Consider the following 16,624-nt stretch of genomic DNA (forward strand, 5'->3'; position numbering starts at 1 on the left):
TGCTGGCTTCCCCAGTAATGTGTACTGTCTTACCCGTCACCAAAGTTACCACTTATCTGTTTAGTTCCCTCTCCACCCCTCACATACCTTGTAACCAATAAAGATTGTTTCTTTTTGTGTGTCAACTTTGACATGATTTATACACTAGAAGTCTCATACAATATTTGTCCTTTAGTGATTGACTTATTTCACTCAGCATAATGTCTTCCAGTTTCATCCATGTTATGAGATGCTTCACAGATTCATCATTGTTCTTTCTCTTTGTATAATACTCCATTGTTTGAATGTACCATAGTTAGTTTATCCATTCATCTGTTGATGGGCGTCTAGGTTGTTTCCATCTTTTTGCTATTGTGAGCAGTGCTTCAATGAATATGGGTGTGCATATGTCTATTAGTGTGACTGCTCTTATTTCTCTAGGATATATTCCTAGGAGTGGGATTGCATTTTGTAGCGTTTTTTTTTTGTGGTGCTGACATTTTCTTTGCTCCTCTTACTCTCCTGTGCTGAGTTCCTTTTGTTTGTGGAGTTTTTTTCTTTTGTTTTTATAGGTTTTGTTTTTACTGAGACTTTATGTTTTTCTTCTTTATTTTGATGAGTAGGTTTGTTAACTTTCTTTGTGATTACTTTGAAATTTACCCTTATCTTCCTAGATTTGAACCAGTCTGTTATTACTTGGTATTGCTTGACTTCCTCTCCATTAGAAGGTTCTATAACTACACTGTTTATTCCCTCTTTTATTATTCTGATGCTGTTGTCATTTACAGATTAACCTCTCTGGTTCCCTTTTGTAATTCTTTTGGTTTTGCATAGTCCGTAAGAGTTCATTTCCTAGGTTGGTATCTGGCTAGTACAATCCTGTGTCCTATATTCAGCCTGTGGTCTGATATTGTTTGTTCTCAGATCGAAGGACTTCCTTTAATAAGTCTTGTAAGTTTGGTTTGGTGTTTACATAGTCCTTTAATTTCTGTTTATCTGGAAATGACCTAATTTCACCATCATATTTGAATGAGAATTTTGCAGGATTTATTATTCTTGGCTGGCAATTTTTCTTTCAAGGTTTTATATATGTTATTCCATTGCCTTCTTGCCTGCATGATTTCTGCTGAATAATCCGAGCTTAGTCTTATTGTTTCTCCTCTGTATGTAACATTTTGTTTTTCTCGAGCTGCTCTCAGGATTCTTTGTCTTTGGTTTTAGCGACTGTGATTATGATATGCCTTGGTGATTTTCTTTTGGGGTCTGTCCTATATGGGGTTCGTTGAGCTTCTTGGATGGTCAGCTTTTCATCTTTCATGATATTGGGGAAGTTTTCTGTCAGCAATTCTTCAATGATCCTCTCTGTGTTTTCTGTTTTCTCCCCCTGTTCTAGAACTCCGATCACTCGAAGATTTTTTATTTTGATTGTATCCCACAGAATTCTCAGGATTTCTTCATTTTGCTTTGTTCTTTTTTCTGATTTTTCCTCAGACAGAGTTGTATCCAAGTGTTTGTCTTCGATTTCGCTGATCCTATCTTCCATCGTTTCAAACCTGCTCCTCAGTCCTTCTATGACACTGTCCATTTCTGAAATCTTGTTGTTTATCTTTTAGATTTCTAATTGTTGTTTTTGTATGATTTCTAGTTGTGAATTTATTTTATCATTTTGTTCCTGTATTATTTTCTTGAATTCTTCCATTTTTTTGTCTGTATTTTTCATGAATTTGTCTTTTTTTCCCTCATTTTTGTCTGTTTTTTGCCTCAAGTCTTGGATAATTCTGAATATTAGAGATTTGAATTCCCTATCAGTTAGGTCTAGTGCCTTTTCTTCTACTGGAAGGTCATCTGGCATTTTATTTTGGACGCCTACTGGAACCATCCTGTCCTGTTTTTGTAAATGTTTTGGTATTTTCTGCTGTCTTCAGGACATTCAGTGGTTATTTTCCTCATTTATTGATTGTAGATTTGTTTGTTTCATCCTGCTTTTTTGTTTTATTTGGTTATGTCTGAGCAGGCGGGCTGTGCGTTCTTTGTTGTTTGCTCATCTATGGGCATGATACTTTTCACCTCCTTATCCAATGGGCAGGGTCAGTCACTCAGGTATGGTACAGCAGGGGAGGTCCAGCTGAATGGGAATTACTGGGATAGTTTTTTTGTGGCATGTAGCAGGGTTGACAGTGCAGACCAGGAATCAGTGCAGGACAGGTTCCAGTAGACTGCGCCTGTGCTGCTTGGGAGTGTGATGTTCAGTGCATGGTGCAAGTAGGCAGGAAGGAGGGGGTAGATTGTGATGTGTGGAGCTAAGATGGGTATGGGAAAGATGAGAGAGAGGAGAGAGGAACAGGAGCCAAAAACATACACACAAACAGAAAAGAGTACTAACCGAGCTTGCTAATGGAGTGGAGAGATAAGAGACTGAGAAATGGGGAAAAACAAAAATGAAAAGAAAAAAAAAAAGAAAAAGGGTAAAAGAAAAAAATGAATAAATTGAGAAACTGGAAATGAAAAAGACAAAAAGGGAATAAGGGAGAGAAGAAAACTAAACAAAGAAATGAAAACAAACAAACAAAAGAAAACAAGAAAAAAGAAATGCCCCCAGGGATGTCCCTGTGCATCTGCGCAGAGTAAGAGATTAGCTTCTAAGCTGCGTGGTACTGCCCAGCTAGAAGGGGCTTCCAAGTTGAGAAAAGAAAAAGAAAACAAACAAACAAGTCAAAACAGTTCAAATCAGAGCAAACAAACAAACAAAAAAGCCCTGGGGGTCCCACCAGCATGGCAGCACGGGCCGGGAAACAGTTTCTCAGTCGAGTGGTGTTTTGCAGCCTTTCAGGAGAAGAAAGATGGCACATGGAGCCAGGTATTTGAGAGAAAGGAGGGGGAGGTGGTGAAAGGTAAGGAAGAAATCTAAAGAAGTGGAAAGAAGCAACACCAGCAGCCAACAAATGACAGGGAGCTGGCCAGTGTGGGTGGGTGGAATCCAAGCAGCACTTGGGGGAAGCTCGTGCTTCCTGGCCAGTAGACTGTGGCTGCAGAAAGCAGAGGAGGCTAAGTAGAGGTGAGGAAGGGTGAGGGGTGGGAAAGCCTGTATCCTGGGTTGCCAGTTGTTCTGTCTCCTGCTGGAAGCTCCGTGAGGCTGCTTTCTCGTACCTCCTGTTTGCTGATCTCCAATAGGAGTCCAAGATGGCAGATCTGTGCTGTGGTAGCTGATAGGGGACCTCTGCATGTATGTCTCCTCATGCTCTGTTCTTGGTCAGTTTCTTATTCCATTCGGTGCTTGGCTGAGTTCTTTAACTCTTCATTTGATGCTTAGGGTTTCAGGATTGACATGTGACTCTGTTTGACTTAGTTTTTCTGATCTTTGCTGCGGAGGGACGGCGTGGTGCTCCTGACTATAACACCATGTTGCCCAGAAGTCCTATAGTTGACTATTTTGAGGTATACATTCCTCACTGGTGTTATTGTAAATTTTGTAGTTCTGTCTACTGTATGGCTCTAATGTGATCCCCAGAAGTGATTTCAGTTCCAAGTTTGAAGGGTGTCTGAGGGTCATAGTCTCAGGAGTTCCACCAGTCTCTTATCAGACCAGTAAGTCTGGTCTTTTTATGAATTTTAATTTTGTTCCATGTTTCTCTCCCACTTTGTCCATAATGTACTATTGTGGTCCCTGTCCGAACACTTGGTGGTGATAATGAGGCACCATCTAGTTCATCTGGTTTTAGGCTAGTGAAGGCTGTGGCTTATGTGGTCCATTAGTCCTTTGGAATAATTGTTTCCTTGAGTCTTTGGTTTTTCTTCCCTCTTCTTTGCTCCAGATGGGAAGAGACTGAATGTTGTATCTTAGATGGCTGCTTGCAAGGTTTTAAGACCCCAGTCACTACTCACAAAGTTAGGATGCAGAACATTGTCTATATGGATTATGATATGCCAGTTGACCTAGCTGTCTGCCAAGACAGTGGTCCCTAGCCCTCTAGCCTAGTAGCTCAGTCCTGGGAGGTGTATGGTTATGGCTAAGGAGTTTTCATGACTATGTCCCCTGTGCATACTATTGCATGCATGGGTATATTTGTAGCATGTGCACTCATATGTAATATATATATACATGGGTTTACTTCCATGTACGTGAAGTCTATTCTTGAGATGATCTCTAAATACAGATGGGATATACTCAAGGTTATACTTTGGCTCTCGTGAACTTGTTTTAATTTTGTTCTTTCAACTTGAACTTGCATATGAGCAATTGATGGTCAGTCTGGTCCACAGTCGGCCCCTGGCCTTGTTATGACTGATGATATTGAGTTTCTCAATTGTCTCTTTCCACAGATGTAGCCGATTTGATTCCTATGTATTCAGTCTGCTGAGGTCCATGTGTATAGTCACTGTCTATATTGTTGAAAAAAAGTTTTTCCAAAGAATATGTCATTTGTCTTACAAAATTCTGTTGTGACATCTCTGGCATCCTTACTATCACCAAGGCCGTGTTTTCCAACTACTGATCCGTCTTCGTTTCTTCGTTTCCAACTTTTGCATTCCAGTCACCACCAATCATCACTGCATCTTGATCGCATGTTTGATCAATTTCAGACTGCAGAAGTTGGTAAAGATCTTCAATTTCTTCATCTTTGGCATTCATCATTGATGCATAAATTTGAATAATTGTCGTATTAACTGATCTTCCTTGTAGGTGTATGGATATTATCCTATCAATGACAGTGTTGTATTTCAGGATAGATCTTGAAATGTTCTTTTTGACAATGAATGTGATGCTGTTCCTCTTCAATGTGTCATTCCCGGCATAGTAGACCATATGATTGTCCTATTCTGAATGGCCAACACCAGTCTATTGCAGCTCACTTATGCCTAGGATATCTGTCTTCAAGCCTTCCATTTCATTTTTGACAACTTCCAGTTTTCCTAGATTCATACTTTGTACATTCCACATTCCAATTATTAATGGATGTTTGCAGCTGTTTCTTCTCATCTTGAGTCGTGCCACATCAGCAAATGAAGGTCCCAAAAGCTTGACTCCATCTACATCATTAAGGTTGATTCTACTTTGAGGAGGCAGCTCTTTCCCAGTCGTGTTTTGAGTGCTTTCAACCTGAGGGGCTTATTTTCCGGCACTATGTCAGACAGTGTTCTGCTGCTATTCATAAGGTTTTCATTGGCCATTTTTTTAGAAGTAGATGGCCAAGTCCTTCTTCCTAGTCTGTCTTAGTCTGGAAGCTCAGTTGAAACCTGTCCACCATGGGTGACCCTGCTGGTATTTGAAATACTGGTGGCATAGCTTTTAACATCATAGCAACACGCAAGCCACCACAGTACAAATACACTCTTCAAATCCTGAAACAGATACATAAATTCTCAGATTTCTAAGCTCTGATTCATATGGTATTATAAGCAGCCAGAGAGCTAACTTGCATTGCTTCTGGCCTTAATACCAAATGGGAATGTGGGCTAGAGGGGATGGTAGTTTCTGTTATTAATGAAAAATTAGAGATAGCTGTATGAAAATTGGCAAGGCATGGTGACAAGTCTTCCTTAAGATTATACTTCCTTCAGAGCATACTACTACATGGAATGTCTGTTGCTCTAAAAAAAAAAAAGGGTAAATGAGTACTTGAATACCATGAACATAAAACAGACTTTTAAAGAAATAAGGCACAGTGACTATGGCCATCTTGATCCAAATATTATCTTTTGTTTCCTGTTTAGATTTCAGTATGTCTGCAAACTCCAAATTAGTTATTGTCACAGCAGGTGCACGGCAACAGGAGGGAGAAAGTCGTCTTTCCCTGGTCCAGCGTAATGTGAATATTATGAAAACAATCATTCCTCCCATAGTCCGTCATAGTCCTGACTGTATGATACTTACTGTTTCAAATCCAGGTGGGTCTTCTCTCCTCCCTTTTACTGAATAAGGTTGATCTTTCCATATCACACTTTCTAAAAAACAACTTTATTGAGATATCATTTATGTACAATAAATGGTACCCATTTAAAGTGTATAATCCAATGAGTTTTGATAATCATCCATTAAACTACCACCATAATCAAGGTACAAAATATTTATATTACCTCTGAAAGTCTCCTGTGCTCCTTTGCAGTCTATTCCTCAATGTGCCTCTGGCCTCATTTTATGGAATTTTATATGAGTGGAATCATACTGAATGTAATCTTTTCTGTCTGACTTCTTTTACTCAACATAATTATTTTGAGTTTTATCCATGTTGTTGGGTGTATCAGTAATTTGTTCCTTATTATTGCTGAAGAGTAATTATTTTTTCGTTTATACATTTTAAATACTTTTTTTAAATCCATTCACCTGTTGATGGATATTTAGCTTATTGCCAGTTTTTTACTAGTATAATAGTCAAATCGTAAATAATATAAAAATGTTCAAATAATATACAGTAGTCAAACTATAAATAATATAAATAAAGCTTCTCTGAACATTTGTGTATAAGTGAATGTATGTCTTCATTTCTTAGGGTAAATACTTGGGAGTAAAATAGGTGGGTCATATGGTAGCTATAGATTTAAGTCCACTAGAAGCTGCCAAGCAGTTTTCCAAAATGGTTGTCATGGATTCAGTTGTGTCCCCCTTAAATATCTGTCAACTTGACTAGGCCATGATTCTCAGTATTGTGTGGTTGTCCACTGTTTTGTCATCTGATGTGATTTTCCTGTGTTGTAAATCCTACCTTTATGATGTTAATGAGGTGGGATTAGTGGCAGTTATGTTAATCAGGCAAGACTCAATCTACAAGACTAGGTTGTGTCTTAAGCCAATCTGTTTTGAGATATAAAAGACGGAAGCGAGCAGAGAGACAAGGGGGACCTCATACCACCGAAAAAGCAGCGCTGGGAGCAGAGCGCGTCCTTTGGACCTGGGGTTCCTGTGTGGAGAATTTCCTAGTCCAGGGGAAGGTTGATGACAAGGACCTTCCCCCAGAGCCAACAGAGAGAGAAAGCCTTCCCCTGGAGCTGGCACCCTGAATTTGGACTTCTAGCCTACTAGACTGTGAGAGAATAAATTTCTCTTTGTTAAAGCTATACACTTGTGGTACTTCTGTTATAGCAGCACTAGATAACTAAGGCAATGGTTGTACCATTTTATACTGTATAAGAGTTCTAGGTGTTCCACATCCTTGTCAACACTTAGTATTATCAGTCTTTTTAATTTTAGCCATTCCAATCTCATTTTGGTTTTAATTTGCATTTCCTTGATGATCAAAGATGTTGAACATCTTTTCATATGCTTATTGGCTGTAGTACATTTTCTTTTATGAAGTGTTCGTTCAAATCTTTTGTCCGTATTTAAAAATTAAGTGGCTTGTCTTCTGATAATTGAGTTGTAACAGTTCTTTGTATATTGTGAATACAAGTCCCTTTGTCAGATATGTGTATTGCATGTAACTTCTCTCAGTCTGATGCTTGCCCTTTTATTTTCTCAGTGTTAGTAGAAGTTTTTGCTTTTGATGAAGTCCAGTTTACAAATTTTTAATTTATGTTTCATGCTTTTTTGAGTCCTATCTACGAAACCTTTGCCTACTCTAAGTCTGAAGATATTCTTTTATGTTTTCTTCTAGAAGTTCTGTCTTTTGTAATTAGATCTATGATTCATTTCAGATTAATTTTTGTGTTTAAGTAAGTGTCGATATTAGTTTTTTTCATGTCGATATTCAGTTGTCCTACCAATATTTGTTGAAAATATTTTCCCCTTTGAGTTGCCTTCGCAATTTTGTTCAAAATAACTACCACATATGTGGGTTTGTTTCTGGATTCTCTATCTTTTGTCATTACCACAATATCTTGATTATGGTAAATCTTGAAACCTGTTCATGTAAGTCCTCCAACTTTGTTCTTCTTTTCTAAAATTACTTTGGCTATTCTATGTCATTTGCATTTCCTCATAAATTTTAGAATTAGCTTGTCCATTTCTATACAAGCCCATTCTAGAGTTTTAATTTAGATTATGTTAGATCTATAGTTAATTTTGGAGAGTTTCAAATTTTAACAGTCTTTAATTTTCTAATCCCTGAATCTGACATAGCTCTCTGTTTATTTATTTACTTTTAGTAATGTTTTATAGTTTTCAGGGTATAGATCTTGCACAAATTTGTTAAATTTCCCCTAAGTATTTCATATATTCGATGCTATTGTAAAAGGAGTTGTTCTTTACATTACATTTGCCAATTGTTCATCGCTAATACATAGAAATATTATTGTTTTTTATGTATTGACTGTATTAACCTTTGTGATGGTTAAGGTTGTGTGTCAACTTGGCTGGGCCATGAATCTCAGTAGTGTGGCAGTTATGATGGAGTTTGGCAGCTATGTAATGATGTAATCACCTCCATATGAGATCTGCTATGAGCAGCCAGTCAGTTGAAAGGGAGTTTCCTTGGGGGTGTGACCTGCATCCAATATGTGTGGACTTTCTAGCAAAGCTTGCTGGCTTTTGCTCACTCTGGATCATCATCTGACTTCCTGTTCTTGGGACTTGAGCTAGCAGCTTACCTGCTCATCTTGGGATTTGTTACTCTCCAAGCCTGTGAACCAGCAGCCTGCTGTCTTACCTGCCAGTCTTGAGATTCGTCAGCCTCTGCAGCCTGTGAGCCAGAGGCCTGCTATCTGACCTGCCGATCTTGGGTTCACCAGCCCCTGCAGCTGTGTTAGCTGAGAGAAGCCTCCAGCCTGACCCATGGACTTGGGACTTTCCAGCCTCTACAACCATGTGAGCCATTTCCTTTCTGATTTTTTCCTTGATATAAATTTCCCTCTCTGTACATGTATATATGTGTGTGTGTGTGTATATATATGTATATGCACACACACATGCTTCACTGGTTTTGCTTCTCTAGAGAACCCAGTCTAAGACAACCTTGTATCCTGAAACATTGCTAAATTAACTTATTGATTCTAGTAATTTTCTTGCAGCAATGTTTTTTAGCTTTCAGTGTACAAGTCTTGCACCATCTTGGTTAAATTTATTCCTAAGTATTTCATTTTTCTTGATTCTATTGTAAATTAAACTGTTTTCTGATTTTTATTTTCAGATTGCTTATTGCTTGTAGTTGTTGTTGTTAGGTGCTGTTGAGTAGGCTGTAACTCAGAGACCTTATGTATAACAGAATGAAATGTTGCCCAGTCCTGCACCATCTTCACAGTTGTTGCTATGTTTGAGCCAATTGTTGCAGCCACTGTGTCAGTCCATCTCACTGAAGGTCTCTCTCATTTTTGTTGACCCTCTACAAAGTATGGTGTCCTTCTCCAGCAGTTGGTCCCTCTTAATGTTGTATCCAAAGTATGTGAGATGACATCTCATCATCCTTGCCTCTAAGGAGCATTTTGGCTGTATTTCCTACAAAACTGATTTATTAGTTCTTCCTGCAGTCCATGATACATTCAGTATTTTTCACCAACACCATAATTTGAATGCGTTGATTCTTCTTTAGTCTTGGCTAGCATATAAAAAATACTACTGATTTTTGTATGTGTTAATCTTTGTCTTAGTCATCTAGTGCTGCTGTAACAGAAATACCGTAAGTAGATGGCTTTAACAAAGAGAAGTTTGTTCTCTCACAGTCTAGTAGGCTAGAAGTCCAAATTCAGGGTGTCAGCTCCAGGGGAAGCCTTTCTCTGTTGGCTCTGGAGGAAGCTCCTTGTCATCAGTCTTCCTCCGGACTACGAAATTCTCCACGCAGGATCCCCAGGTCCAAAGAACGTGCTCTGCTCCTGGTGCTGCTTTCTTGGTGGTATGAGGTCCCCCGTCTCTCTGCTCACTTCTCTTTTATATCTCAAAAGACATTGGCTCAAGACACAATCTAATCTTGTAGATTGAGTCCTGCCTCATTAACATAACTGGCGCCTATCCCACCTCATTAACATCATAAAGGTAGGATTTACAACACAGGAAAATCACATCAGATGACAAAATGGTGGACAATCACACAATAGTGAGAATCATGGCCTGGCCAAAGTGATACATATATTTTTGGAGGACACAATCAATCCATGACAATCTTGTATCCTGCAACTTTGCTGAATTTGTTTATTAGCTCTAATTGTGTGTGTGTGCGTGTGGATTTTTTAGGATTTTCTGCAAATAAGATCATGTAATCAGCAAACAGAGATAGCTTTACATATTTTTAAAGTTGGATACCTTTTATTTCATTTTCTTGTCTAGTTGTTCTGGCTAAAACTTCAGTACAATGTTGACTGTTCTTGTTGGGTGCCGTTGAGTCAACCCCATGTATACCAGAACAAAACATTGCCCCCAAAATTTACCATTTTAAACATTTTTTTTTTTTAACTGTACTTCAGGTGAAGGCTTACAGAACAAATAGTTCTTATGAAACAGTAGTACACATATTGTTTTATGACATTGGTTAACAACCCCACAACATGTCAACCCTCTAACTTCTCAACCTTTTTTTTTGGTGAAAATACACATAGCCAAAGATATACCATTTCAAAAATTTGTACATGCACAGTTCAGTGACATTGACTACACTCTTCCAATTGTGCTGCTGTTCTCACTTAAGATGAAGGGTTACAGAACAAAATAGTTTCTACCATTTTAAACATTTTTAAGTGCACAATTCAGTGGCATTACATTCACCATGTTGTGCAACCATCACCACTATTCATTTTCAATTGTTTTTCATGGGAGATTTTTTTTTATAATTTATTTTTGCTGTTGTTGAGAATATACACAGCAAAACATACAGCAATTCAGTAGTTTCTACATGTATAATTCAGTGCCATTGATTACATTCTTCAAATTGTGCAACCATTCTCACCCTCTTTTTCTGAGTTATTCCTCCCCCATTAACATAAACTCACTGCCCCCTAAGCTTCCTATCTAATCTTTCAAGTTGTTGTTGTCAATTTGAACCATATAGATAGATCATAAAAGATCATAATGCTCAAGGCAGACATCCTTTACTAGTTAAGCTAAACTATTATTTGGTTTTAAGAAGATTTCAGGGGATATTTTTGGTTTAAGATTTAAAGGTTATCTTAGGGCAATAGTTTCAGGGGTTCATCCAGGCTCCATGACCCCAAAAATATGGATTCGATGAGAATTTGAAATTATGTTCTGCATTTTTCACCTTTTGATCAGGATTATTTTATAGAATCTTTGCTAAAAATATTCAGTTATGATAGCCAGGCACCATCCTTTTCTTGTGGTCCCATGGCAGAAGAGGTAGTTTTTCATGGAAGCAATTAACCGCACATTTCATATCCTCCTTCTATTCCTGACTCTCCTTCTTCCTCTGTTGCTTCAGGCAATTAGAGACCAATTGTTGTGTCTTGGATGGTTGCTTGCAAGCTTTTAAGACCCCAGGCAGTATGCAAAAAACTTTTTTTTTCCCTTTTTTTAGTCATGAGTGGGTGTTGAATTTTGTCAAATGCTTTTTCTGCATTTATTGACCCTTTTGTCATTATATAATGTCTTTCTATATCTCTAGTAACAATTTTTGTGTTATGGTCTATTTTGTCTGATGTTAGTATAGCCACCCTAGCTCTGTTTTGGTTATTGTTTGTATGGAATATATTTTTTCATTCTTTTATTTTCAACTTGCTTCTGTCTGTGAATCTGAAGTGAGTCACTTGTAAAAGCATACAGTTGGATCATGTATTTTATCCTTTCTGTCAATCTTTGCTTTTTAATTGGAGTGTTTAATCCATTTACATTTAATGTAGTTATTTATAAGGAAGGCCTTCTGTGATTAGTTTTGTATGTGTCTTATGTTTTGTGCTCTTAATTCCTTCATTTCTGCCTTGTTCTGTTTTAAATTTTTTATAGTGTACTATATTAATTCCCTTGTTGTTTCTTTTACTATACATTTTTTGAGTTATGTTTTTAGGGGTTGCCTTGAGGATTACAGTTAACATCTTAATTTATGTCAGTCTAATTTGGATGAATGCAAACCTAATTTAAATAATACACAAAAAACTTTTCTCCTAGAGAGTTTCTTTCCCTCAACTTATGCTGTTATTGTCACAAATTGCATCTTGAACATATTTAAAATAGTTGATTTAAAGTCTGTGTCTACTAAGTCCAATGTCTGGGCTTCCTCAGGGAGTTTTTATTAAATGTTTTTTTTCCTGTTTATGGGCCATGCTTTTTTACTTCTTTGTGTGCTTCATAATTTTTTTGTTGAAAACTGGGCATTCTGAATATTCTAAACTGGCAACTCTGGAAATCAAGCTCTCCCCCTCCCCAAGGTTTGTTATTATTGCTGCTTGTTCTAGTTTTTGTTGTTTGTCTGTTTTAGTGACTTTTCTGAATTATTTCTGTAATGTGTGTATTTTTGTTGTGTGTGGCCACAGAAGTCTTTATTTCATTTGCTTAGTGATCAGCTAATGATTGGACAAAGATTTCCTTAAATTCCTGAAACCACAAAACAAACAAGCAAAAACACAATCTTCCAGTCTTTGCTGAAGTGCTCTGTGTGCATGTTAGGGCATGTCTCAAATAATTATGAGGGCGGTTTACAACTCTGCCTTATTCTTCACTTCATGCTTGCATAGAGCCTCAAGATCAGGCAGAGATGAGAGTTTAGGGCCTTCTCAGATTTCTCCTGAGCATTCATACAGCTGTGTACAGCCAGGGCATACGTGTATCCTTGTAGATTCCCAGGACCATGTTGGACCATGTTTCAGAACTCTTATGTACATCTCATTCCCCAGCCTTTCCTCACAAGTTTTTTGGTTAGCCTATTGTTTGCCCCTGAGGTTATCCATTTGCCTCAGGGAGCTGTAACTAAAACATTTGCCTGTAAATGTTTTCAACAAATGCCCCCTGGGTAGTGGCTTTAGCATTCCTTGGGTGAGTTCCAACAGGAGAAGTACAGATAAGCCTTTTGAGTGGATCTCCAACAAGCTATCAGACAGATAGTATAAGGAGCATTCTTCTGTGTGCGTGCATGCATGCGTGCGTGCGTGCGTGCGTGCGTGCGTGTGTGTGTGTGTGTGTATGAACGTGTGTATGCATCTATTTACATTAAGAAGCATTCTTTGAGAATGAGGTCTGTTCTGCTCTCTCTAGTACCAGGAATACGGTATTTATGCTAGGGAGCAGAGTATGGGACTAGGGTAATTTAAAATTCCAGAAAACTCACTTTTTTTTACCAAGATTCAGCTGTGTTTCTTGAATAAATGCCATCTGGGTTGTGGCAAGCCTTTGGCTAGTGTTCAGAGTTTCAAAGAGTTATTCTGACAGTAATTGCCAGTTTTTTTTATTGCTTTTATTGAGTGGAGGTGTGGAATTTTGGAATTCTTTATTTCACCATTTTCACTGACATTACCTGTTGTGAATCTATTGAGATGATAATATGCTCTTTCTCCTTTATTGTGTTGGTATGATGAATTACATTCATTTATTTTTTTAAATGATTTTTAGTAACTTTACCAAGTGGTGAAAACATCAACATAAATCAGTTTTAGAACTTTTCATCCCCCAATAAAATGATTATACAAAATACTGTGGTAAATTAGAGAAATGAGAGGGCTTCATGGAGGATGTTACAAATTATGAAGTTGGTTCACCTGATAGATGAAGGTGGGGAGGCCTTTCATGTAGGGAGCACAACATATTCAAAGGCTCAGATGCATTGAAAAAGAGCATGCTTTTGTAGGGGGGGATCATTGTGTAGTAAGGTATAACTGGAAAATATGTCAAGGAATAGCAAGTGATTGGACTGTAAAGGGATTATAAAAGGCCTTATATATTAGCTCAGGAGTTCAGATTTTATGCTTTAACTGATAGGGAATTTCATAGGCTTTAAGAAAGTCTATAATAGAATCACAAAAGGAGCCCTGGTGGCACAGTAATTAAGCGCTAGGCTGCTATCCAAAGGATCGGTGGTTTGAAACCACTAGCTGCTCTGTGGGAGAAAGATGTGGCAGTTGGCTTCAGTAAAGATTTACAGCCTTGGAAATCCTATGGGACAGTTTTACTCTGTCGTACAGGGCTGCTATAAGCCTGAATCAACTTGATGGCACTGCTTTTTTTTTTTTCAGCCATGGGTACGGTGGAATCAACCATGCATTTTGTAAAGCTCATTTTTTTCATTTGTCAAGTTGGAGGAAAGAGTTCTCACTTTTATCCCTATGCACAATATGTGTGAGGTGTATTCACATGAAATTTTTGATTTAATATGCTTTTTTGCTGTGTTTTATATTATGTACAAAATATATAAAATACTGATTTTTCACTATTTGTAATTTCTCTTCTTAGTATCCGGAAGGAAACCCTGGTGGTGGAGTGGTTAAGAGCTACAGCTGCTAACAAAAGGTCGGCAGTTCGAATCCACCAGGCGCTCCTTGGAAACTCTATGGGGCAGTTCTACTCTGTCCTATAGGGTCACTATCAGTCGGAATTGACTTGATGGCAGTAGGTAGTATCCAGAAATATAAAGAAAAAAAAAAAAAGACAGGTTTACATTACTTTACTATACTTGTATATATCTGTACATGTAGATTTGCATATGAGATATTCAATTTAATATTTATGAAGTACCTCCTATTCACCAAGTAAGGAGCCCTGGTGACACAAATGGTTAAGTGCTAGACTGCTAACTGAAAGGTTGGATGTTCAAACCACTCAGCCACTCCATAGGAGAAAGACCCAGCAATTTGCTTCCATAAAGATTACAGTCAAGAAAACCCTATGGGGCAGTTTTACTCTGTCACATGGGGTCACTATGAGTTGGAATCAACTCACTGGCACCTAACAACAACATTCACCAACTGGAGTCCCTGGGTGCTACAAATAGTTAATGCACTCAGTTGCTAACCAAAAAGTTGGAAGTTCAAGTCTACCCAGGAAGAAAGGCCTGGTGATCTACTTCAGCCATTGAAAACCCTATGGAGCACAGTTCTACCTTGACACACATGGGTTTGCCATGAGTCAGAGTTGACTTGACAACAAGTTTTTTTTTTTTAATTCACCAAGTACTCTACTACTCTGCTAAGTATTGTGGATACACATGGACAAAGTAGATACTGCTCATGCTTTCATGGAGCTTATAGTTGAATGGGAAATGGAAATATTAATATTAATACAGCAGTGTAACGAAAGAAAACATATAGAACATAATGAGGAGATTTAACTTAGTATAGATCAAAGAAGACAACTTTAATGAGGAAGTAACCATTCAACCTTAAAAGGTATATAAATTATCCAGTGAAGGGAAGGGGAGAAGAGTAGAATAACCTATGCAAAAGACCTGATTTGAGAAGAGAACATGGTACATTAGAGGAAATAGAAATGTTCACTATCAAAGGAATGTAAAAGGAAGGGTGAAAGTGACAAGAGATCATTTTAGAGACATATTCTGGGTGATGACAGATCATGGAGAATTTTACAAGTCATGTAAAGTGGTTGGAAGGTATTTTAGGAGAGGAATGTTGGAATTGCCATTTTAAAAAAAGATATCTCTGGCTACAAAGAATGAATTTGAACTTGACAAAAGCAGGTGCACAGAAACCATTTGAGTTTGTGACATTATTCTAGCTGGGAGATGCTGATAGCTCAGATGAGTCTGTGGTGATGGAGAGGAGACAAATTCAGGAGATCTATTATGGATTGAATTGTGTCCCCCCAAAATGTGTATCAAATTGGCTAGGCCATGATTCCCAGTATTGTGTGGTTGTCTACCATTTTGTGATCTGATGTGATATCCTGTGTGTTGTAAATCCTAACCTCTATGAAGTTAATGAGGCAGGATTAGAGGCAGTTATGTTAATGAAGCAGGACCCAATCTACAGGATTAGTCTCTATCTTAAATCAGTCTCTTTTGAGATATAAAAGAGACAACTGAGCAGAGAAGAGAGGGGCCTCATACAACCAAGAAAGAAGAGCTGGAAGTGGAGCGTGTCCTTTGGACCTGGGGTCCTTGTACTGAAAAGCTGCTAGACCAGGGGAAGATTGATGACAAGGACCTTCCCCCAGAGCTGACAGAGAGAGAAAGCCTTCTCCTGGAGCTGGTGCACTGAATTTGGACTTCTAGCCTCCTAAACTGAGAGAATAAATTTCTCTTTGTTAAAACCATCTGCTTGTGGTATTTCTATTATAGCAGCACCTGAAGCAGCTGGCTTGATAGAATGATGGGATGGCCTTTGAAAGACACAATTACGGCACCAGCTAGGTGGCAGTACTTTGCAGGGTTGAGGCAGTGTTCTCCAGTAGGCTGTATATGCTCTAAACCAGCATCCAATATATGGTGCTATTTCTTCCATACCCTGGATTCATGGGTCCAGGGATCAAGGTGTGGAAATGGGAGTGGCAGCACTCACTATTACCCCTAGTGACCCACTCACAAAAAATTTTTTTACTTGTACTTTAGATGAAGGTTTACGGAACAAACTAGCTTCTCATTAAACAGTACACACATTGTTTTATGACATTGGTTAATAACCCCACGACATGTCAGCAGTCTCCCTCTTGACCTTGTGTTCCCCATTACCAGCTTTCTTGTCCCCTCCTGCCTTCTAGTCCTTGCCCCTGGGCTGGTATGACCCTTTAGTCTCATTTTGTTTAATGATCCTATCTAATCTTTGGATGAAGGCTGAACCTCAGGCGTGACTTCATTACTGAGCTAAAAGGATATCCGAGGGCCATACTCTCGGG

At 38.3% G+C, this 16,624-nt stretch overlaps 1 protein-coding gene across 3 annotated transcripts in view; it reads left to right on the plus strand.

Annotated features, from left to right (window-relative positions):
• Positions 1-16,624, plus strand: part of LDHC (lactate dehydrogenase C) — a 63,930-nt gene that overhangs the window by 29,073 nt on the left and 18,233 nt on the right. For 2 of the 3 annotated variants that reach the window (XM_004369697.1, XM_012557042.1), the window contains one exon: positions 5,692-5,865. The exons of the other annotated variant lie outside the window; for it this stretch is intronic. In XM_004369697.1, the coding sequence (XP_004369754.1) occupies positions 5,692-5,865 (174 nt within the window). The remainder of the gene's footprint in view (positions 1-5,691; positions 5,866-16,624) is intronic. 3 annotated transcript variants of the gene reach the window in all.

This window comes from Trichechus manatus, unplaced genomic scaffold, assembly GCF_000243295.1.
Source record: "Trichechus manatus latirostris isolate Lorelei unplaced genomic scaffold, TriManLat1.0 scaffold00006, whole genome shotgun sequence".
In the NCBI taxonomy this organism is placed as follows: domain Eukaryota; kingdom Metazoa; phylum Chordata; class Mammalia; order Sirenia; family Trichechidae; genus Trichechus; species Trichechus manatus.